This window comes from Oncorhynchus keta, chromosome 21, assembly GCF_023373465.1.
Source record: "Oncorhynchus keta strain PuntledgeMale-10-30-2019 chromosome 21, Oket_V2, whole genome shotgun sequence".
NCBI classification, from domain to species: Eukaryota; Metazoa; Chordata; class Actinopteri; order Salmoniformes; family Salmonidae; genus Oncorhynchus; species Oncorhynchus keta.
Genome location: NC_068441.1, coordinates 29,852,952 through 29,872,336, shown reverse-complemented (window position 1 = coordinate 29,872,336; position 19,385 = coordinate 29,852,952). Strand labels below are relative to the sequence as shown.

Here is a 19,385-nt window from a genome sequence, read left to right as displayed (position 1 = left end):
AAAATAAAGGGAACACTAAAATAACACATCCTAGATCTGAATGAATGAAATATTTTTATTAAATACTTTTTTCTTTACATAGTTGAATGTGCTGACAACAAAATCACAATAAAAATTATAAATGGAAATCAAATTTATCAACCCATGAAGGTCTGGATTTGGAGTCACTCAAAATTAAAGTGGAAAACCACACTACAGGCTGACCCAATTTTGACGTAATGTCCTTAAAACAAGTCAAAAAGAGGATCAGTAGTGTGTGTGGCCTCCACGTGCCTGTATGACTTCCCTATAACGCCTGGGCATGCTCCTGATGAGGTGGCGGATGGTCTCCCGAGGGATCTCCTCCCAGATCTGGACTAAAGCATCTGCCAACTCCTGGACAGTCTGTGGTGCAACGTGGCGTTGGTGGATGGAGCGAGACATGATGTCCCAGATGTGCTCAATTGGATTCAGGTCTGGGGAACGGGCGGGCCAGTCCATAGCATCAATGCCTTCCTCTTACAGGAACTAATGACACACTCCAGCCACATGAGGTCTAGCATTATCTTGCATTAGAAGGAACCCAGGGCCAACAGCACCAGCATATGGTCTCAGGGATCTCATCTCTGAGGATCTCATCTCGGTACCTAATGGCAGTCAGGCTACCTCTGGCGAGCACATGGGTGTGCGGCCCCCCAAAGAAATGCCACCCCACACCATGACTGACCCACCTCCAAACCGGTCATGCTAGAGGATGTTGCAGGCAGCAGAACGTTCTCCACGGCGTCTCGAGACTGTCACGTCTGTCACATGTGCTCAGTGTGAACCTGCTTTCATCTGTGAAGAGCACAGGGCGCCAGTGGCGAATTTGCCAATCTTGGTGTTCTCTGGCAAATGTCAAACGTCCTGCACGGTGTTGGGCTGTAAGCACAACCCCCACCTGTGGATGTCGGGCCCTCATACCACCCTCATGGAGTCTGTTTCTGACCGTTTGAGCTGACACATGCACATTTGTGGCCTGCTGGAGGTCATTTTGCAGGGCTCTGGCAGTGCTCCTCCTTGCACAAAGGCGGAGGTAGCGGTCCTGTTGCTGGGTTGTTGCCCTCCTACGGCCTCCTCCACGTCTCCTGATGCACTGGCCTGTCTCCTGGTAGCGCTTCCATGCTCTGGACACTACGCTGACAGACACAGCAAACCATCTTGCCACAGCTCGCATTGATGTGCCATCCTGGATGAGCTGCACTACCTGAGCCACGTTTGTGGGTTGATGACTCCGTCTCATGCTACCACTAGAGTGAAAGCACTGCCAGCATTCAAAAGTGACCAAAACATCAGCCAGGAAGCATAGGAACTGAGAAGTGGTCTGTAGTCACCACCTGCAGAACCACTCCTTTATTGGGGGTGTCTTGCTAATTGCCTATAATTTCCACCCGTTGTCTATTCCATTTGCACAACAGAATGTGAAATTTGTCAATCAGTGTTGCTTCCAAAGTGGACAGTTTGATTTCACAGAAGTGTGATTGACTTGGAGTTACATTGTGTTGTTTAAGTGTTCCCTTTTTTTTTGAGCAGTGTATTTCACCTCAACCCATGCCAGATATTCCTCCGGTTGTGTAATGACTATGGTGGACAAGACCTGTAACCTGGTGGATGGCAACCTGAGAAATATCTTTACAAGCAAGAAAATCTAACGAAAGGTGAGTCAGATCATTTAACACTGTTGAAGTTCCTTTAAAAGTACCATCATGTGCCAGTTATGCCAGCATTTATTGGCCAACAAATATCATCTGTAGATGTCAAATTTCAAACTGGGGAATGAGGTTACGAAGCTAAATCCGTTACATAGAGAAGCAACACATTTCTACTTGATTTCATCATCTTTCTCTGGATGGAAGAATGCAGTAATCAGCTGGGCATCCCAATGAACTGCATCCTTCCCCTAAAGGACTACAATAAGGAGGGAGATGTAAATGAGAATGTAGATATGCTGCTGCTGAAACCTATCATCCAAATCACACTTTTTGCAAAGGACTACATATGGGACCTTCAACACCAGGAGAGTTGCACTCTAAATGGAGCTTGATGTGGTGTACTGTTAATTACAGCTTTTGAAAACATTGTGGGCATTTCCAGTTTGCCTTGGATGTATTGCATCTTTTTTTCTGTACTAAAACTTGTATTTTGATAAGAGAATCAGTTAAATTAGTTAGAAATGTATTGGTGAATTTTGAATTCTTCACAAAGATAATTGATACATTCTTGAATTCTTTATAAAGATAACTGATGAAATTAAGTATTATACTGTACAACATTGACTACAGTTTTGTTGAGTCGATCCTGTAGTAGATGACTGACTCTCCAATACAATGTAGAGGAGTCAATCAACTTGGATACATGCAGATATACAGTGGTAAACAGGTGTGAAAAGCTAAAGACAATTTAAAAACCCTCTTTTCCAGGACAAAATACCATACCAGTTTAGCTTTGTATTTATTCACACAAAATGTTTTTTTTTTAATAAGGCAACACAATATATACAGACAATGATTTATATATGAATAACATATTTCAATTTAAAGTTATTTCGTGACAAACATGTCATTCAGTACCAGCACTAGCCTGAACACAGTCATGGTTCAGCAAGTCATGTAAAAGAGTACCAGATGCTAAAGCCTCTTCAAAAGTCTCCTTATTGTTGGTGTCCATTAGAAACCCCACTTGGTTCAATGTGGAATTTTGTAGAATTCTCTAAGCAGCTACAAGCTTTTGAAAGTGATGTCTCTTACATAACATCCCTTTCCGATTGTGTACTATGAACAATGGGACATCAAATATCAAGACCCAGAACCCTTTTCCAAAGGAAAGACTCAGAACAGAAACACTTTTGTTGAAATAACTTCCAATACAAGACCACTAAATCCTATTAATTTACGTACAGCGCAACCAAACTCCAATAGCATATACTGAGCACATTTCTTGTTACTTTCATTAGCTGTGTAAGATACAACAAAAACACACCCGATATTGAACATCTTGATCATTGAGGATTTATGTTAGAGACATTTTGGCAATCTCCTGACCTACTAATGCCAGAGAATATGACGGATGACTTCAGAGTGCTTGCATGGTGAAAGCTCAATTTGTTTAGTGTAAAACATCTCCACATACAGATCGCTATTTGGCAACTGGGACTATACAAAGTAGAATAATTATAGAAGAAAAACATGTGACAAGCCTACAAATGGCTTACTGCTTGATCTGAGAACTCTGTTGCAGAGAACAGACAGTTTGATACCTAGCTTATTAGTCTTTCTCAATAACCACGTCTCTGAAGTCAAATTAGTAGGTTGCTAGAAAGTTAGTGTTCCTTCTCTTCACTGCTGAGACTGAATTCACAATCATTTACAAAAATATAATTATATTCTGCATAACAAACATCAATAATATAGATTAGAACTGAATTAGAAGATGAAAGGACATGGAGTGACTTGAAAACACCTTGGCCCATGTATCAGTTCAAACCACACCTGGGTTCAAATGCATGTGTATTTGATATTTATTTACTTGTGTTTGAGTATTTTCAAATAATGTGGCCTGAATCAACTACTTCTTTTGGAAGTCTACTATTTGAGAATATTTTCAAGTACTTATTTCAAATACTATTTTCAAATACCTGGGTTAAATGCATGGGAGTGTATTGAAGTCAGTGCATTTGAGATTCGTCAAATACATGCCAATTCGTTCCAAGTATATTTCCAAATAGATTTGAATATTCAATTACTTGTCTTATCAAATAAAAAATATCTGACTATTTACTTAGAAATGTATGTGAAAGTAATTGAGATATTTGGAATAGTATTTGAACCCAGGTCTCGTTCAAACAGATCTGGTTCTGTAGTTATGCATGACGCAGTAGTAGGGCTCAGCTGTAACTGTTCAAAACACACAGAGCTTCTTTTCACACATACAGTTGATAAGGCCATGAAATGATGTGTTACAAAAACAAAACGTTAAGGTTTGTATCAAGCTCATATCATAATCTCGATTTAAATACGATGTTAGACTTATTGGTAGTACCCTGCCTGGATTAATTGTGGGAGATTGGATTTCAGATCATTAGACAAGCGACGTTGAGCTCAAGATGTAGTGCTTAGGGGATGTGTGTGGTTTCCTTGTCTTACTATACATAAAGACGCACACTTGCAATTATGCCCACACACACTATAGTCTTTCTCTCACTCATACATATGTAAACAAAAACAGGCCTTCCACACACACTTCTCAGCCATAGTTGTAGGTGAAGTTGTAAGTGCTGGGCTCCTTTGGCACGGGGGGAGGGGCTTCAGGTATGGTGATGTTCTCCAGGTCCAGGAGGCGGAGCTTCATCTCCATGGAGATGAGTGTGTCCAGGTCGCTGCGTGTGAGGTCACTGCCCATCTCTCGCCCCAACAACGCACACAGCCCATCAGTCCAGATACAGTACTGCTCCATGCACAAGCAGGCAGGCAGGAACACAGACAAAGCAGACAGCGAGCACAGGTCAGATAACATACAGTACATTTGCAACACACTCACATACAGTTGAAGTCGTAAATTAACATACACTTAGGTTGGAGTCATTAAAACTTGTTTTTCAACCACTCCACAAATTTATTGTAAACAAACTATAGTTTTGGTAAGTCAGTTAGGACATCTAATTTGTGCATGACACAAGTAATATTTCCAACAATTGTTTACAGACAAATTATTTCACTTATAATTCACTGTATCACAATTCCAGTGGGTCAGAAGTTTACATACACTAACAGGCTGATTACACTGCTCTCGTGTCGCGTGCGCTGCAAAATAAATGTAGAAATCTGTTATAGAGGTCGACTGATTATGATTTTTCAACGCCAATACCGATACTGAGGACCAAAAAAAGCCGATACCGATTAATTGGAAGATTAAAAAAAATGTATTTGTAATAATGACAATTACAACAATACTGAATGAACACTTATTTTAACTTCTTCGGGATAGGGGGCAGGATTTTCACTTTTTGATAAATAGAGTGCCCAATTTCAACTTACTGCTACTCATCCCCAGAATATAAGATATGCATGCATATTATTAGTAGATTTGGATAGAAAACACCATGACATTTCTAAAACTGTTTGAATCATGTCTATGAGTATAATAGAACTTATGTAGCAGGCAAAACCCAGAAGACAAACCATTCAGATTTTTGTTTTTTGAGGTCACTGTCTATTCAATGAGTTTTCATTGGGAAACTAGATTTCTAAGGGACTTCTTTGCAGTTCCTACCACTTCCACTGGATGTCACCAGTTTTTAGAAATTGGTTGAGGTTATTCCTTTGTGTAATGAAGAAGTACGGTCATCTTGAATGAGTGTCATTTGAAGTGTACTTTTTGAAAGAGACTTGAAAAGTAGCGTCAGTTTGTTGTCTTCCTGTATTGAACACAAAGTCCAGTCTTCAATTTGATCGATTATTAACGTTTAAAAATACCTAAAGTTGTATTTACAAAAGTAGTTTGAAATGTTTCGGCAAAGTTTCGGCAAAGTTTACAGGTAACACAACGACAACAGCCACCCTCAAAGCAGTGTTACCCATGCAGAGCAAGGGGAACAACCACTCCAAGTCTCAGAGTGAGTGACGTTTGAAACGCTATTAGCGCGCACCACGCTAACTACCTAGCCATTTCACATGGGTTACACGAGCCTAATCTCGGGAGTTGATAGGCTTGAAGTCATAAACAGCGCAATGCTTGACACACAACGGAGAGCTGCTGGCAAAACACACAAAAGTGCTGTTTGAATTAATGTTTACGAGCCTGCTGCTGCCTACCACCGCTCAGTCAGACTGCTCTATCAAATCATAGACTTAATTATAACATAATAAACACACAGAAATACAAGCCGTAGGTCGTTAATATGGTCGAATCCGGAAACTATCTCGAAAACAAAACGTTTATTCTTTCAGTGAAATACGGATCAATTCCGTATTTGATCTAAGGGGTGGCATCCATTAGTCTAAATATTCCTGTTACATTGCACAAACTTCAATGTTATGTCATAATTACGTAAAAATCTGGCAAATTAGGCAGTCCAAACTGTTGCATATACACTGACTCTGTGTGCAATGAACGCAATAGAAGTGACACAATTTCACCTGGTTAATATTGCCTGCTAACCTGGATTTCTTTTAGCTAAATAGGCAGGTTTAAAAATATATACTTCTGTGTATTGATTTTAAGAAAGGCATTGATGTTTATGCTTAGGTACACATTGGAGCAACGATACGCACAGCATCGATTATATGCAACGCAGGACACACTAGATAAACTAGTAATATCATCAACCATGTGTAGTTAACTAGTGATTATGATTGATTGATTGTTTTTTATAAGATAAGTTTCATGCTAGCTAGCAACTTACCTTGGCTTACTGCATTCGCGTAACAGGCAGTCTCCTCGTGGAGTGCAATGAGAGGCAGGTGGTTAGAACGTTGGACTAGTTATCTGTAAGGTTGCAAGATTGAATCCCCCGAGCTGACAAGGTGAAAATCTGTCGTTCTGCCCCTGAACGAGGCAGTTAACCCACCGTTCCTAGGCCGTCATTGAAAATAAGAATGTGTCCTTAACTGACTTGCCTAGTTACATACATATTAAATAAAGGTGTAAAAAAATACAGATTTCCGATTGTTATGAAAACCTGAAATCGGCGCTAATTAATCTGCCATTCCGATTAATCTGTCGACCTCTACTATGTTATTCAATTATTGTACCCACACTGCTCGAAAGCGCCATTGCTCGTCTGCGTTGCCAAGGGCTAAAATAGTTACATTTCTGACGCAGATCGCACTGCAAGTTCTGCCTCCCCATCGGTTTATAGAAGCAGGTACCCACGTGCCATCTCCTCATTGGTTATACCCACGTGGGTGACTGAAAGACGAATGAGGTCAGTTGCGGTCATACACCTAATTTATGAAAGTTGCCAATCGTAATATAAAGTCAAGAGAAGAAAAGTCCTGGAAGGAAGAGAGGTGACTAGATACGATTCGGTTGACCGTTTTATGTGTGGATTAATTGGCGGAGTAGAGGACCTTGTGCATTTCAGGTCAAATAACAATGCAATGTTTATATCCCAGGACAAATTAGCTAGCAACAGCAAGCTAGCTAAATAGGACAAATTAGCTAGCAAGTGCAAGCTAACTAGCTAAATTGCCATAAATGTTTAATGCTTTTCGACCTGTCCCCAAATGAATATAATTGGTTCAGAGTTTGTTTTGATACTTTAACCTGCGTGTCCTGATCGCGTTTGGTGTGGGGGAACCAAATACATTTATGCACGATGGCTCACGTGCGCAGCCGTTTTGGGTTCCGTGTAAGTTAACTGTGCCTTTCAACAGCTTGGAAAATTCCAGAAAATGTAATGGCTTCAGAAGCTTCTGATAGGCTAATTGACATCATTTGAGTCAATTGGAGGTGTACCTGTGGATGTATTTCAAGGCCTATCTTCAAACACAGTGCCTCTTTGCTTGACATCATGGGAAAATCAAAATAAATCAGCCAAGAAAAAGTGTAGACCTCCACAAGTCTGGTTCATCCTTGGGAGCAATTTCCAAACACCTGAAGGTACAACGTTCATCTGTACAAACAATTATACGCAAGTATAAACACCATGGGACCACGCAGCCGTAATACCGCTCAGGAAGGAGACACGTTCTGTCTCCTAGAGATGAACGTACTTTGGTGCGAAAAGTGCAAATCAATCCCAGAACAGCAGCAAAGGATCTTGTTAAGATGCTGGAGGAAACAGGTACAAAATTATCTGTACCTATATCGACATAACCTGAAAGGCCGCTCAGTAAGGAAGAAGAGCCACTGCTCCAAAACCGACATTAAAAAAGCCAGACAACGCACATGGGGACAAAGACTTTTTGGAGAAATATCCTCTGGTCTGGTGAAACAAAAATAGAACTGTTTGACCATAATGACCATCGTTATGTTTGGAGGAAAAAGGGGGAGGCTTGCAAGCCGAAGAACACCATCCCAACCGTGAAGCACAGGGGTTGTGGGGGTGCTTTGCTGCAAGAGAGACTGGTGCACTTCACTAAATAGATTACATCATGAGGAAGGAAAATTATGTGGATATATTGAAGCAACATCTTAAGACATCAGTCAGGAAGTTAAAGCTTGGTCACAAATGGGTCTTCCAAATGGACAATGACCCCAAGCATACTTCCAAATTTGTGGCAAAATGGCTTAAGGACAACAATGTCAAGGTATTGGAGTGGCCATCACAAAGCCCTGATCTCAATCCTATAGCACATTTGTGGGCAGAACTTTAGGAGGCCTACAAACCTGACTCAGTTACACCAGCTCTGTCAGGAGGAATGGGCCAAAATTCACCCAACTTATTGTGAGAAGCTTGTGGAAGGCTACCCCGAAACATTTAACCCAAGTTAAACAATTTAACATCTTATGGCTGGGGGAGCTATTTTCACATTCGGATGAAAAGCTTGCCCAGAGTAAACTGCTGCTACTCAGGCCTAGAAGCTACGATATGCATATTATTAGTAGATTTGGATAGAAAACACTGAAGTTTCTAAACCTGTTTGAATGATGTCTGTGAGTATAACAGAACTCATATGGCAGGCGAAAACCTGAGAAAAATCCAACCAGGAAGTGGGAAATCTGAGGTTTGTAGTTTCAAGTGATTGCCTATCCAATATACAGTGTAAAATTTGGTCCAATTGCACTTCATAAGGCTTCCACTAGCTGTCAACAGTCTTTAGAAACTTGTTTCAGGCTTCTACTGTGTTGGGGGGCCGAATAAGAGCTGTTTGAACCAGGGGTCTGGCTGAAAGCCATTAGTTTAGTCACGCGCGGGGCCGTGAGCACGAGCTCTGTTCCTTTTCATTTCTAAAGACAAAGGAATTGTCCGGTTGAAACATTACTGAAGATTTGTGATAAAAACATCCTAAATATTGATTCTATACATCGTTTGACATGTTTCTACGAACTGTAATATAACTTTTTTGACTTTTCGTCTGGACTTAGTGCTTGCGCATTGTGCATTTGGATTACTGAACTAAACGCGCAAACATAAAGGAGGTATTTGGACATAAAAGGACTTTATCGAACAAAACACACATTTATTGTGGAACTGGGATTCCTGGGAGTGCATTCCGATGAAGATCAAAGGCAAGTGAATATTTATAATGCTATTTCTGAGTTTTGTTGACTCCACAACATGGCGGGTATCTGTTTGGTAGCTGAGCGCTGTACTCAGATTATCGCATGGTGTGCTTTTGTCGCAAAGCTTTTTTGAAATCTGACACAGCGGTTGCATTAAGGAGAAGTATATCTTAAATTCTATGCATAACACTTGTATCTATCATCAACGTTTATGATGAGTATTTCTGTAAATTGGTGTGGCTCTCTGCAAAATCACCGGATGTTTTGGAGGCAAAACATTACTGAACATAACGTGCCAATGTAAACTGAGATTTTTGGATATAAATATGAACTTTATCGAACAAAACATACATGTATTGTGTAACATGAAGTCCTAAGAGTGACATCTGATGAAGATCGTCAAAGGTTAGTGATTAATTTTCTCTCTATTTCTGCTTTTTGTGACTCCTCTCTTCGGCTGGAAAATTGCTGTGTTTTTGTGACTAGGCGCTGACCTAACATAATTGCATGGTATGCTTTCGTCGTAAAGCCTTTTTGAAATCGGACACTGTGGTGGGATTAACAACAATTTCTTTATCTTTAAAATGGTGTATAATACTTGTATGTTTGAGGAATTTTAATTATGAGATTTCTGTTGTTTGAATTTGGCGCCCTGCACTTTCACTGGCTGTTGTCAAATCGATCTCGTTAACAGGTTTACAGCCATAAGAAATTTAAAGGCAATGCTACCAAATACCAATTGAGTGTATCTAAACTTCTGACCCACTGGGAATGTGATGAAAGAAATAAAACCTGAAATAAATCACTACTATTATTCTGACATTTCACATTCTGAAAATAAAGTGGTGATCCTAACTGACAGGGAAGACAGTGAATTTTTACTAGGATTAAATGTCAGGAATTGTGAAAAACTGAGTTTAAATGTATTTGGCTAAGGTGTATATAAACTTCTGACTTCAACTGTACATGTCTTCAGAGTTGTATTTATTCTGGGGATAAAACGGGTTGCTTACCTCGTATTTGTTGGGAGCCACAAAGTTGAGATTTTCATCAGGATCGTACAGGATGGAGAAAGCCTGCTCCAGCACCTCCTACACACAGAACAGAGAGCACTTTTCATGTCCACAACTCGAGTATGAACCTCATGCACTAACTAGAATGACTAGATATTCCATGGATGGACCCTGATCAAAAATAGTGCACTATAAAGGGAACAGGTTGCCATTTGGGACGCAATCCATAACCATTGAGATGAATAAGAGAAAGGGCGAGTAGTTAAATACAGTGGGACAAAAAAGTATTTAGTTAGCCACCAATTGTGCAAGTTCTCCCACTTAAAAAGATGAGGCCTATCATTTTCATCATAGGTACACTTCAACTATGACAGACAAAATGAGGGGGGGAAAAAATCCAGAAAATCACATTGTAGGATTTTTTATGAATTTATTTACAAATTATTGTGGAAAATAAGTATTTGGTCACCTACAAACAAGCAAGATTTCTGGCTCTAACAGACCTGTAACTTCTTCTTTAAGAGGCTCCTCTGTCCTCCACTCGTTACCTGTATTAATGGCACCTGTTTGAACTTGTTATCAGTATAAAAGACACCTGTCCACAACCTCAAACAGTCACACTCCAAACTCCACTATGACCAAAGAGCTGTCAAAGGACACCAGAAACAAAATTGTAGACCTGCACCAAGCTGGGAAGACTGAATCTGCAATAGGTAAGCAGCTTGGTTTGAATAAATCAACTGTGGGAGCAATTATTAGGAAATGGAAGACATACAAGACCCCTGATAATCCCCCTCGATCTGGGGCTCCACGCAAGATCTCACCTCGTGGGGTCAAAATGATCACAAGAACGGTGAGCAAAAATCCCAGAACCACACGGGGGACCTAGTGAATGACCTGCAGAGAGCTGGGACCAAAGTAACAAAGCCTACCATCAGTAACACACTACGCCGCCAGGGACTCAAATCCTGCAGTGCCAGACGTGTACCCCTGCTTAAGCCAGTACATGTCCAGGCCCGACTGAAGTTTGCTAGAGAGCATTTGGATGATCCAGAAGAAGATTGGGAGAATGTCATATGGTCAGATGAAACCAAAATATAACTTTTTGGTAAGAACTCAACTCCTCGTGTTTGGAGGACAAAGAATGCTGAGTTGCATCCAAAGAACACCATACCTACTGTGAAGTATGGGGGTGGAAACATCATGCTTTGGGGCTGTTTTTCTGCAAAGGGACCAGGATGACTGATCTGTGTAAAGGAAAGAATGAATGGGGCCATGTATCGTGAGATTTTGAGTGAAAACCTCCTTCCATCAGCAAGGGCATTGAAGATTAAATGTGGCTGGGTCTTTCAGCATGACAATGATCCCAAACACACCGCCCGGGCAACGAAGGAGTGGCTTCGTAAGTGGCCTAGCCAGTCTCCAGATCTCAACTCCAAAATCTTTGGAGGGAGTTGAAAGTCCATGTTGCCCAGCAACAGCCCCAAAACATCACTGCTCTAGAGGAGATCTGCATGGAGGAATGGGCCAAAATACCAGCAACAGTATGTGAAAACCTTGTGAAGACTTACAGAAAACGTTTGACCTCTGTCATTGCCAACAAAGGGTATATAACAAAGTATTGAGATACACTTTTGTTATTGACCAAATACTTATTTTCCAACATAATTTGCAAATATATTCATAAAAAATCCTACAATGTGATTTTCTGGATTTTTTTTCTCTCATTTTGTCTTTCATCGTTGAAGTGTACCTATGATAAATTACAGGCCTCTCATCTTTTTAAGTGGGAGAACTTGCACAATTGGTGGCTAACTAAATACTTTTTTGCCCCACTGTATCAGTCATACTAACAGGCATGCCCTCTACTGGTAGGCTACAGTACCTTATTTTGTTTCAGTGCACTCTTTTCTTTCATGTGGGGACAGTCCTTCCCAGTCACCACTGACTTGATATCAGACACAGGGACTGCAGGGGAAGATTAGAAAGAGCAGGAAATTAAAAAGAGATGAAACAGGCATGTATCTAGGTCAGTTCCACAGTTCCTCGGATCTAGGCATGATGTGGATCAGTCCGTTTTAAGACTTGGTTATTTGCCATCCATATCTGTGCAACATCAGCTCAGAGATAGACTGAGAACAACATCAGGTGTGGCTTTTGCCTAAAAAAAACTAAAGACCTCAGAGCTGATGCCTTTCCATGTGATTTTGAGACTTCACCTGATGAGCTTTAAGATAGACAACCTCACTCAAATCTCACTGTAGAGAGTCAGTGGGAGACAGAGGGTTGTAGCCAGAAGACTCACTCTTGTCGGTGAGCAGCTCAAAAGGCACTTCCCCCTGGGGAGACTCGTCCAGATCTCCATAGTGCAGCACCTTGTGGTTCAGAGACAGGCGGCAGAACCAGAACTTCTCTGAGGACAAAACAAAGGACAACGTTAGGAATAAAGACAAAGGTAGTGATCAGTCCTATGAAGTAAATCAACAGTAAGAAAATATTTGTATTAAAACTCCAGGCAAATGCTGACATATTTGTTATTGTGCATGTGTGTAAGGTTCTCACCTTGTCTGCGGCGGTTGCCAAGCTTGCGGAAGCAGCTTCCCTCACACAGGCGGTTCAGTCGCTGTTGCTTAATCAGCTCCAGTATCTCTGGTTGGATCCTCTCACGCAGTTCACTGCAACACACACACACACAGTAGGTCTCATAGTATTGAACAGAAACCAATACAAGACTGAGGCAAGGCTAAAAAAATTACATGAGGGGTTAAGAAGCCAAACACAGAGGCAGACTAATCTGATTGCCAAAGTCAAAGAGTTAACGTGGATGTGGGACTGACATGATGGGTGGTGACTGAAAGTCGTCCTGGCTCATCCTCTCTGACTGGCGCAGACGCAGGATCTCAGAGTAGCTGAGGCCTCGTAGTTTCCCTTTTAGCTGGTCCAGGGACGAGGGCTTCATAGCCAGAGTCCGGGTGATCTGCTCCCGAACCACCTGCATCACCTGGCCAACCAAGGGTTAGCAACACAATGGATTACCAACCACAGTCAACCATGCATCAGAGCCCATGGCTACATCCACATTTCCACAAATTTCCAGTAGTGTGCACTTTAAAAGCATAGGATTGGTGTAAGCATTGGCTGGAGGGAGTTTCCACATTGTAAAATCCATACGAGAAAGTGTGCAAGTGCACACTTCCGGACAAGGGTGGAGAATTGTGACTCAGCCTATGAGGTTCAGAGATTCTGCGATGGTCAAAGGCCTCTAGGTGGTTGAACTCTGACCTTGTTGAAGTCCTCAGCCGTGGCCCTCATCTCCTTCCAGGTCTTGTTGAGCAGTTGGATGCAGACGCAGAAGAACTCCTCCCACGCCCGGTCGTGAGTAAAGAACATGGGGTGGTAGTCGTTGCAGCCCTCATTGGCTGGAGAGAGGGAACACACACACAATGGACGCTTATTATAACACGTGGTTGTCATGAACAGAATGAATCAGTTATCCCTCTGGCGATACATGTACAATAGAACTCATGAGGTTGGCCATTCTGATTAGCTTGGAAAGCTCCAAACAGATTGAGGCTTGCTTGAATGCCATGTCAGCCGTAAAGCCACCTGTGATGTGATGTGTTGAGTCCATGTATGAGAAGTGGGAGCATTGTACTCACGCAATTCTCCCACTTGAAGTATCTCACACAGCATTCGGGTGAGCTCGATGGCACAGCGTCCGAAGGGACACTCGTGTTTGTCCTCACGGCTGCTGTTCTCTAGAACAATCTGATGTGAGAAACACACACTATGTTCATACTTGGGAAAACTGAATTTTGACCATTTGAAATCTTTAATTACTTTTTTCAGTTTTTTCCCCTCCAGAAAACCTTGTGGTACAGGCTGCGTCTCAAATGGCAAGCCATTCCCTACATAGTGCATTACTTTTGACCAGGACCATGGTCAAAAGTAATGCACTATAGGTAAAAAAGTAGTGCCCTATATTGGGGATAGGGTGCCAATTGTGAAGCACACAGACTCACCCTGATGTAGGTGTCCTGGTGCAGCTTGGCCAGGTAGAGCATGTTGTCCAGGGCCAGCATGCCTGGAGGGGTCTGAGTGAAGTCCATGGCAGGGTTCACATGGTTCTGGAGCGACAACCGACATGAGAGTCAATGAAAGACAGACCGTAACTCCTAACAACTCCTCTAGAGAGCAGCAGCTGTACCAACCCAAACAACACCTCTACAGAAGCAAACAATCCCTTTATGACCCCCAAACAACCACTTTAATACATCCACTCACACTCCAACTCAACACTTCTAGAAAGCTATACAGAAGAAAACAGCCCACTAGCTGGACTCACAGTGAAGCCCAGCATCTTGTAGTCCTTGGTGTACATGGCCTTTCTCTTCTCCGTGCCACTAGGGTCATTTTCCCCATCAAACGCAATCCTGCGCAGCTCAAAAATGATGTCCCTCTGGGCCTGGAGATGGATGAGGGCAGAACATAAAATCGGTATGAATAGGGCTAAAAGGGTTCAGCTTAAAGATTCAGGGAATCCAAAGAAAGAAAATACCGCTTCTGTTAGTTTCTGGTCATTTTACCTGGTCACTGGGATCCATCTTGGTCATCATCCGTTCTTCCAAAAGGTTAAAGGTAAGCACCTGCAGCACGTACAGCTGGTGTGCCATCTCAGCTTTGATAGGTCGGTTGCCTCGGATAACATGCTGTGAAAGATGACATATATTAGGAGTTCTGGATCTGTACTGTTTAGAAAGCATCATGTTATTATGAAGGGCTGTTTAGAAAGCATCATGTTACTATGAAGGGCTGTTTAGAAAGCATTATGTTATTATGAAGGGCTGTTTAGAAAGCATCATGTTACTATAAAGGGCTGTTTAGAAAGCATCATGTTATTATGAAGGGCTGTTGAGAAAGCATCACGTTACTATGAAGGGCTGTTGAGAAAGCATCATGTTATTATGAAGGGCTGTTTAGAAAGCATCATGTTATTATGAAGGGCTGTTTAGAAAGCATCATGTTATTATGAAGGGCTGTTTAGAAAGCATCACGTTACTATGAAGGGCTGTTTAGAAAGCATCACGTTACTATGAAGGGCTGTTTAGAAAGCATCACATTACTATGAAGGGCTGTTTAGAAAGCATCACGTTATTATGAAGGGCTGTTTAGAAAGCATCACGTTACTATGAAGAGCTGTTTAGAAAGCATCACGTTACTATGAAGGGCTGTTTAGAAAGCATCACGTTACTATGAAGGGCTGTTTTGAAAGCATCACGTTACTATGAAGGGCTGTTTAGAAAGCATCACGTTACTATGAAGAGCTGTTTAGAAAGCATCACGTTACTATGAAGGGCTGTTTAGAAAGCATCACGTTACTATGAAGAGCTGTTTAGAAAGCATCACGTTACTATGAAGGGCTGTTTAGAAAGCATCACGTTACTATGAAGGGCTGTTTTGAAAGCATCACGTTACTATGAAGGGCTGTTTAGAAAGCATCACGTTACTATGAAGAGCTGTTTAGAAAGCATCACGTTACTATGAAGGGCTGTTTAGAAAGCATCATGTTACTATGAAGGGCTGTTTAGAAAGCATCACGTTACTATGAAGGGCTGTTTAGAAAGCATCACGTTACTATGAAGGGCTGTTTAGAAAGCATCATGTTATTATGAAGGGCTGTTTAGAAAGCATCATGTTATTATGAAGGGCTGTTTAGAAAGCATCATGTTATTATGAAGGGCTGTTTAGAAAGCATCACGTTACTATGAAGGGCTGTTTAGAAAGCATCACGTTACTATGAAGGGCTGTTTAGAAAGCATCACGTTACTATGAAGGGCTGTTTAGAAAGCATCATGTTATTATGAAGGGCTGTTTAGAAAGCATCATGTTATTATGAAGGGCTGTTTAGAAAGCATCACGTTACTATGAAGGGCTGTTTAGAAAGCATCACGTTACTATGAAGGGCTGTTTAGAAAGCATCACGTTACTATGAAGGGCTGTTTAGAAAGCATCACGTTACTATGAAGGGCTGTTTAGAAAGCATCACGTTATTATGAAGGGCTGTTTAGAAAGCATCATGTTATTATGAAGGGCTGTTTAGAAAGCATCACGTTACTATGAAGGGCTGTTTAGAAAGCATCACGTTACTATGAAGGGCTGTTTAGAAAGCATCACGTTACTATGAAGGGCTGTTTAGAAAGCATCACGTTACTATGAAGGGCTGTTTAGAAAGCATCATGTTATTATGAAGGGCTGTTTAGAAAGCATCATGTTATTATGAAGGGCTGTTTAGAAAGCATCAGGTTACTATGAAGGGCTGTTTAGAAAGCATCACGTTACTATGAAGGGCTGTTTAGAAAGCATCATGTTACTATGAAGGGCTGTTTGGTTGTGGCTCTGGTTTGTGCCATCCAAGACAAGTACACTCAGGCTTTCCCTGAAACTCACATTGAGGATGATGGATCGTAGGTGTTTCTGTGCCAGGGTGCTCGCCATCTCCTGAGAGGAAGATAAATGACAAATACAGTGAGACTCAAAAGCGAGGCCTGGTATGGAAATAGTTGGCCAATAAGCTTACTACCAGACAGCAATATCAAAAAGATCATTTGAGAAAAGGCTTACAGCCATTTCACACAACCCTGAAAGGGGTCCATAACTGCTACAATTCTGTTTTTTTGGTGGGGTCACATCATCAGAAACCCTTACAGCAGTGAGACATGTCTAAGTGCAGAATGCAGCTGCTACAACTAGGGGGACCCTTTGGATAAGAAAGAGGGGGGGTTGAGGAGATGGAGTGAAGGATTGTGGAATGATGTGTACTCACTGTGAGCCGCTGATCCAGGGGGTTAGTATGCTCCTCCTTAGGGGGGTGGGTTGGGAGGAGGGGTGCAGGCGTGACGGCAATGGAAACAAAGAGTGCACACTTATAGGCACACATCACAAGACACAGCATGGTACAGTACACCTTGGTAGTGAGGAACAGCACATCACAGCACAATATGGCATGGCAATGCACAACAGTATGTGACACAACTAGAGGTCGACCGATTCAATTGGAATGGCCAATTAATTAGGGACGATTTCAAGTTTTCATAACAATCAGTAATCTGCATTTTTGGTCACCGATCATGGCCGATTACATTGCACTCCATGAGGAGACTGCGTGGCAGGCTGACTACCTGTTAAGTGAGTGTAGCAAGGAGACAAAGTAAGGTGCTAGCTAGCATTAAACGTATCTTATAAAAAAAATCTTAACATAAATCACTAGTTAACTACACATGGTTGATGATATTACTAGTTGATCTAGCTTGTCCTGCGTTGTATAAAATCGATGCGGTGCCTGTTAATTTATCATTGAATCACAGCCTACTTCACCAAACGGGTCATTTAACAAGCACATTCACGAAAAAAGCATTGTCGTTGCACCAATGTGTACCTAACCATAAACATCAATGCCTTTCTTAAAATCAATACACAAGTATATATTTTTAAACCTGCATATTTAGTTAATAGTGCCTGCTAACATTAATTTCTTTTAACAAGGGAAATTGTGTCACTTCTCTTGAATTCTGTGCAACAGAGTCAGGCTATATGCAGCAGTTTGGGCCGCCTGGCTCGTTGAACTGTATGAAGACTATTTGTTCCTAACAAAGCTAGCCAACTTCGCCAAATGATGATGATTTAACAAAAGCGCATTTGCGAAAAAAGCACAATTATTGCACGGATGTACCTAACCATAAACATCAATGCCTTTCTTAAAATCAACACACAGAAGTATATATATTTTTAAACCTGCATATTTAGTTAACTTCTTTGGGGTACCCCCTCCCCTTCTTCTCAATTTCCGCCCAAAGACATACCTTAATCTAACTGCCTGTAGCTCAGGCCCAGAGGCAAGGATATGCATATTCTTGATATCATTTGAAAGGAAACACTCTGAATTTTGTGGAAATGTGAATTGAATGTAGGAGAATATAACACAATAGATCTGGTAGAATAAACTACAAGGAAATAAATATATGTTTTCTGTTTTTTATTGTTGCTGCATTATCTTTCAAATGGCCAAGAACAGCCAAACATACAGATAGGATGCTGTGGATGGTTTGAATGAAGAACATAAGATGGAAACAATAGCCGAGCAAAGTTTTAGACAGATAACTTCAAAAATGAGCAAGCTACATGGCATTGAGCATGAAGTCACCCAGGTGTCCCACACAAATGTACCCAAGTGGCCGAATTGGTACAGTGATACATTTTGAAGGAAAAAACTACATACAAAATACATAAATGCTATTCTAACACACCCCCCAAAAATTAATATATATATGAAAAAAAAAAGAAAAATAAACAAACAAATAACAAGGGTAACTATTTACACATTTTCTATTTACAATATTGTGAAGACCCTCAGTCCTCTACACAATATTGTGCTGCTGATTCCATGGCCCATAGCCGTCTCTTTCGGCTGTAAAGCAGAGGCTTACTGAACAGGTGGTGCAGGTGATGGGGCATTTCCTGTGACAAGGACGTCTCCCTACTGTGCCCTTTTTGCCCTGAGGCACATTAATGTCTGCAGAGATGAATCTGGGCAGGTGAACACCACTGGTTGGAGCAGAAGGTGCTGCAGTGGACTTGCTGTAGCTAGCATGCTCCTGGATGAGCAGTCCCTGAAGGCTAGCTGTGAGATAGGGGGCTGTCCAGACTTGTATACCTAGACTTTGAATGAGCTTTTCCTGATTTATTCGCCATAATTTAAATATATAAACTTGTTGAAAATGCTATTGAATATGTACTGCTATGCGTAACACTCGTGGCTTCGTCAAGTAGGATTTGCAATGGCGAATGAACCTCTTTTACACCAGAGTTTACGACAAAGGCTGGTCTTCGAACGTATAACCATTACATATTGCCGTTTACTTCAGCTCATTGGCTATCTTCCAAGCTAGATTTCAAGATGATCAGTGGTCATTGGGCTAAAATACAGTCAATCAACGATAGCCCGGTCCTACCATTGGTGCGCAATAAGGTCATTGATTGGTGTCTTCAAAACGGTTTTTTTCGGTCAATATGTCCCGGGAAAAGAACCATCATGTATGGTTGTGTTAGTAACAACCAGAGGATTGCAATGAAACCAACCATGACTGGATAAACGTTTGTTTATTGTGTGTAATTACCACGAACGCTTCGTCA

At 41.4% G+C, this 19,385-nt stretch overlaps 1 protein-coding gene across 5 annotated transcripts in view; it reads right to left on the bottom strand.

Moving 5' to 3' along the window:
* Window positions 1-2,452: 2,452 nt before the first annotated feature.
* The window catches only part of LOC118400432 (engulfment and cell motility protein 2), a 39,486-nt gene continuing 22,553 nt past the window's right edge, over window positions 2,453-19,385 (bottom strand). For 3 of the 5 annotated variants that reach the window (XM_035797294.2, XM_035797295.2, XM_035797298.1), the window contains 13 exons: window positions 17,020-17,055; window positions 16,644-16,694; window positions 14,783-14,905; window positions 14,542-14,661; window positions 14,219-14,323; window positions 13,856-13,964; window positions 13,479-13,615; window positions 13,034-13,197; window positions 12,759-12,871; window positions 12,502-12,609; window positions 12,082-12,164; window positions 10,197-10,274; window positions 2,453-4,461 (listed from right to left, as the gene is read on the bottom strand). In XM_035797294.2, the coding sequence (XP_035653187.1) occupies window positions 4,261-4,461; window positions 10,197-10,274; window positions 12,082-12,164; window positions 12,502-12,609; window positions 12,759-12,871; window positions 13,034-13,197; window positions 13,479-13,615; window positions 13,856-13,964; window positions 14,219-14,323; window positions 14,542-14,661; window positions 14,783-14,905; window positions 16,644-16,694; window positions 17,020-17,055 (1,428 nt within the window). In that variant the 3' untranslated portion in view covers window positions 2,453-4,260. The remainder of the gene's footprint in view (window positions 4,462-10,196; window positions 10,275-12,081; window positions 12,165-12,501; window positions 12,610-12,758; window positions 12,872-13,033; window positions 13,198-13,478; window positions 13,616-13,855; window positions 13,965-14,218; window positions 14,324-14,541; window positions 14,662-14,782; window positions 14,906-16,643; window positions 16,695-17,019; window positions 17,056-19,385) is intronic. The other 2 variants (XM_035797296.2, XM_035797297.2) reach the window with 1 other exon arrangement.